Source organism: Palaemon carinicauda, chromosome 32, assembly GCF_036898095.1.
Source record: "Palaemon carinicauda isolate YSFRI2023 chromosome 32, ASM3689809v2, whole genome shotgun sequence".
Lineage (NCBI taxonomy): Eukaryota > Metazoa > Arthropoda > Malacostraca > Decapoda > Palaemonidae > Palaemon > Palaemon carinicauda.
In genome coordinates, this window is record NC_090756.1 from 31,339,370 (window position 1) to 31,343,683 (window position 4,314).

General features: G+C 39.1%; 1 protein-coding gene across 1 annotated transcript; it reads right to left on the reverse strand.

Annotated features, from left to right (window-relative positions):
- Positions 1-1,363: 1,363 nt before the first annotated feature.
- Positions 1,364-3,484, reverse strand: LOC137625562 (uncharacterized). The gene is made up of 3 exons (XM_068356473.1): positions 3,462-3,484; positions 2,256-2,404; positions 1,364-1,842 (listed from the first exon to the last, which is right to left on the reverse strand). Exons 1-3 carry the CDS (start codon positions 3,482-3,484, stop codon positions 1,364-1,366), a joined length of 651 nt encoding a protein of 216 aa, XP_068212574.1.
- Between the last annotated feature and the right edge of the window lie 830 nt (positions 3,485-4,314).

Here is a 4,314-nt window from a genome sequence, read left to right on the forward strand (position 1 = left end):
CAATATACAAAGAGAAAATGAAAATATATGAGAGTGACTCCTAACTAGTTACGTCTTACATCTTCATAAACAGAAATTTTAACAACAATTAAACCTACGAAAATGGTTTGGCAACGCTATGTTGATGACATTTTCACATATTGAGATGATAGCTGGGGAGATTTCAATATAGTGGGGGGGGGGAGGAGTTGCTCATATTGGGGATATGAAAATTCCCTCCTTGTAGACTTGAGAAGGAATGGTTCTCTGGCCCTTCATCGAACACAGATTCATATATGTCTGACTTCTTGTTTTTCTCTTTATTATATTTAAAAATGAATGCAATAAGCTAAGAAGGAATGTGAATACTATTACTTAGAAACATGATTTTTTATATATATATATATATATATATATATATATATATATCAACAAAACAATCTATATACAGAGAGAAAATGAAAATATATGAGAGTGACTCCTAACTAGTTACGTCTTACATCTTCATAAACAGAAATTTTAACAACAATTAAACCTACGAAAATGGAGTATGGTTTTATCAGTGATGTGTAGAGGGCGAAGGCATCATCTGCTATTATGTGGAGGGGGATTGGAAAGTCATCATTTGGCAGAGTGCTGTCCTCAGAAAATCCCACTCGGTTCTGATCGATGGCGTAGTAAAAGCTACACTTGATCAAGGTTCCTCCAACACTAGCACCTCCTTTAGCACCTATATTGACATACAAGAACTTGTAATTTACATCTGAGATGGCAATGAGTATGATGCTGTGGAACATCCTTTAGTTATAGTATATTGATCCTCCTTTTCAGAGCTTCTCTATAGGGATAGGCTTTCCATCAAGCACCCCTCCACAATTATGATAGTTTTACTTCTTCGGTAATACTTCAGAGACCGTCTTTCACTCCTCACTAATTTTGGGGCACTTAAGTACAGCGTGTATGGGTGTCTATGATGGCTTTGCACACTTTAGGCGCAAACCTGTAAATCACACTCTTGGAAACTCCGGAACTATATTGCAGACTGGTATAGGAGTCCCCACTTGCTAGGAAGTGAAAGGTGACAGCCAGTTTCAATCCTATTGTTAGAGGATCTTTCATTCTAGTCTGTTTCTTGGTGAGCATTAGAGAAATGCGGTCAGTCATCCTTACAACCAATCCAGGATTGAGCCCATTAGGGTTTTCTCAGAGTAGTTCTTGTTGCAGCTGGTCATAATCTCCATGTATGGATATTCTCGTCAGCCATTTCCGGCACAAAGGCTGTCTTCTAGTTTTTCTTCTTGATTCTGCTTGTGCCGTCGGTGCCACATGTGGTTCCTCTGGTTCTTCTTCGGGTCTTCATGTCCAGTACTTCTCGATGAAATAATCAGTCAACATACAGGAACTTGAACATTTCATCTGCGACGGCCATGAGTGTGATAATGGGGAACTTCTTGTAGTTATAACAAAGTGATCCTACTTTCCTGGGGTTCTTTATAGGGACATGCTTTCTATCAAGTACCCCTCGCCAAACATGGTGGTTCCACTTTTTCACTAATACTTCGGACACCGTCTTCCAGTCTTTTGGAGTTTTGGGGCAATTCAGGACAGCAAGTTTGTTGGTGTCGATGATGACTTTGCACACTTTAGGCACAAATCTGCAAATCACACTCTTGGAGTCTCGGAAACTATATTGAAGACTTGTATATGAGTCCCTACTTGTCATGAAGTGGAGTATGACAGGCAATTTCAATACCACTGTTAGAGGATCTCTCATTGTAGTCTGTTTCTTGATGAACATTAGAAAAATTTGGTTAACCATCTCTGCAAACAATCCTGGTTCAATCCACACGAAGTTCTTGTACCCTTTAAGGTATTTTCGGTGTAGTTCTTGTAGCAGCTGGTCATAATCTCCATTAATGGATCTCTTTGTCAGCCATTCCTAGTACTGCATCTTTCTTCTAGCTCTTCTTCTTGATTCTGCTTGTGCCGTCGGTACCATAGCTGATTCCTCTGGTCGTTTTTAGGGTCTTCTTGTCCAATGCTTCTCGATGATATAGTCAGCAGTTATCAAAAGAATACTGGCAATCATGCTGTCTTCCTCCCTCTTGAGTAGTACTCTTGACCTATGCTCTAAGGATGTCAGTAAAGTAGTGACTTCCCCAGGCTTCGAGCCCGATATATACCTCTGGTAGCTTGGGCGCGTTTTATGTGACACTTTGGGACACTTAGCAGGTACCTTGCAACACTGTTTTATGTGACACTTCGTGACACTTCACAGGTATCTCGCATCGCAACGCAAGGTACTTGCAACACTGCGTAATTACGTCGCAAGGATGCGTAAACACCTCCCTCATCCATGTCGCTGCATTGTACAAGATATCGCAGCAATACCTCGTACCATGCCACAAGATCAAGTGTACTCACTCTGCAATATTGGCACATTTCGGGGTGTTTACACTACAAAGTGGCACGGCCCCACTGATGAACCCTTTGAAACAAAAAAGTGCATAAGTATCAACCTAGCTTTAGCAATTCTTTCGGATTCCTCGGAACTCTCTCTCGGAGTTCTCGGAACTCTCTCTCTCTCTCTCTCTCTCTCTCTCTCTCTCTGTCTCTCTCTCCTGATATAAGTCTTCCTTCATAGTTTATATATGACATCTATTTTAATGCTGTTACTTATCTTAGGATATTGTATATTTATTTTTAATTTCTTCTTTCATGCAATTTATTAATTTCATTATATCCTTTCCTAACTGAGCTTTTTTTTCTTGTAGGAGCCCTTATAGGGCTTATAGCATCCTTCTTTTCCATCTGGGGCTGTAGCTTGGCTACTACTACTACTACTACTGCTACTACTACTACTACTACTACTACTACTACTACTACTAATAATAATAATAATATTAATATCACCATTATAATAAAGAGCAATTGTCTATATATATATATATATATATATATATATATATATATATATATATATATATATATATATATATATATATATATATATATATATATATATGTGCATTTATTTTGCACTTTAAAGTAAATTTTTCTTGTTTTTGTCCAGTTTTGTCCAGTTTTGTTTATATGTCTTTTGAAGGCTGGACTTGGGATGTTTTCCTCCCCTCAAAGGGTAATTGTAGTTTCAAATTGGTACGTCACCCATGTAAGTGTTTTTATCTTTTCATGTTGATGATCTTTCGGCTGTTCATCTTCTGTATTGTTTTCGTCCCCGCTGGTGATGTGGGGCCCTTTGGAGCGAAAAAAGGACAGTTAGCGACTCGGCTCCTTATAGAGAGGTTTTCAGCTCCCATATTTCCTGATGGCTTGTGGCAAGTTTTGTGAAATATTCTGAAGACGTCCTTGATGCTTGTGGAGCTGGTGGCATCTTGGAGGTGTTCCTTGCCATCCCCTATGAATTGTATTTGTACTGACGGCTCTTCAGTTCGTTTGATGGCCTGCCTTACATTTCTTACTTTTTGATGCGAGCTTCATCCATCGTTGCCCGTGCCCTCAGCTTGCTGAACCTCTGGAGTTGTCAAGGGGCCTTCCAGTGGCGGAGAAAAGGGTAAGATCCGAGACCCTGTGTGTTATACTGTGACCAATCCAACCCATAGACGACTTATGTTGAGTGTCTCCTACTTGGTGGTATTGCTGACATTTACAGTTGGAGATAAAACTATGTGACGTGTTGCTGAGGGAATGGTATTTGTAGAAGAGTTAATTGATATTAGCTGGATGACGTTTATTTTTCTGTTTTCCCAATGTATGTTTATTGCCATTTAACTGTGTTAATCAATTAGGTTTAAGGATATTTTCTTTCTTTGTCTCCTTCTATCACGACCCGGGCAAATGTGGTTTCTATCTCTACCTAGTAACTTTTTCTTTTACTTTAGTGTGCTAGTTAGCTAGGCTAATATGTCTGTGGAATTGTAATAACCAGTTTGTTTTTCTTCCCTAAAGTTCAGTTTTCATAGGATTTCTTTGTAATTTTAAGTTATTAATTGTAATAAATAATTCAATTGTTTATTTTGTCTCTGTATCCTTCTCTTTGAGGAAGTTCCTTGGATTGTTTTTGTTCTGGTACGAGTCCTACTCATTATCATAGTGGTAAGGGCTTTATGATAAAGAATCTGTGAACTCGTTACCATCTCTTAAGAGTTCATAACATAAATGGCGACCGTGACAGGACCTATTACCAGTCATTAACGTTCACAGGATTTTCTCGAGGAGGAGTGCAGAGAAAAAAGGGAGAATAGTTTTGCTTGATAGGCATTTAAGTTATAGGAGTATTTTCTCCGCCGCCGCCACCCCCCCCCCCCTCTCTCT

Excerpts from the sequence above, each read along its gene's own strand:
- LOC137625562 (XM_068356473.1), bottom strand. The coding sequence starts at position 3,484 with ATGGATGAAGCTCGCATCAAAAA. Across the intron at positions 2,405-3,461 it reads GATGAAGCTCGCATCAAAAA|AGTGAGTACACTTGATCTTG; the intron begins GTAAGAAATGTA and ends CCAATATTGCAG. Across the intron at positions 1,843-2,255 it reads CGTTGCGATGCGAGATACCT|GGTACAAGAACTTCGTGTGG; the intron begins GTGAAGTGTCAC and ends AATACCTTAAAG.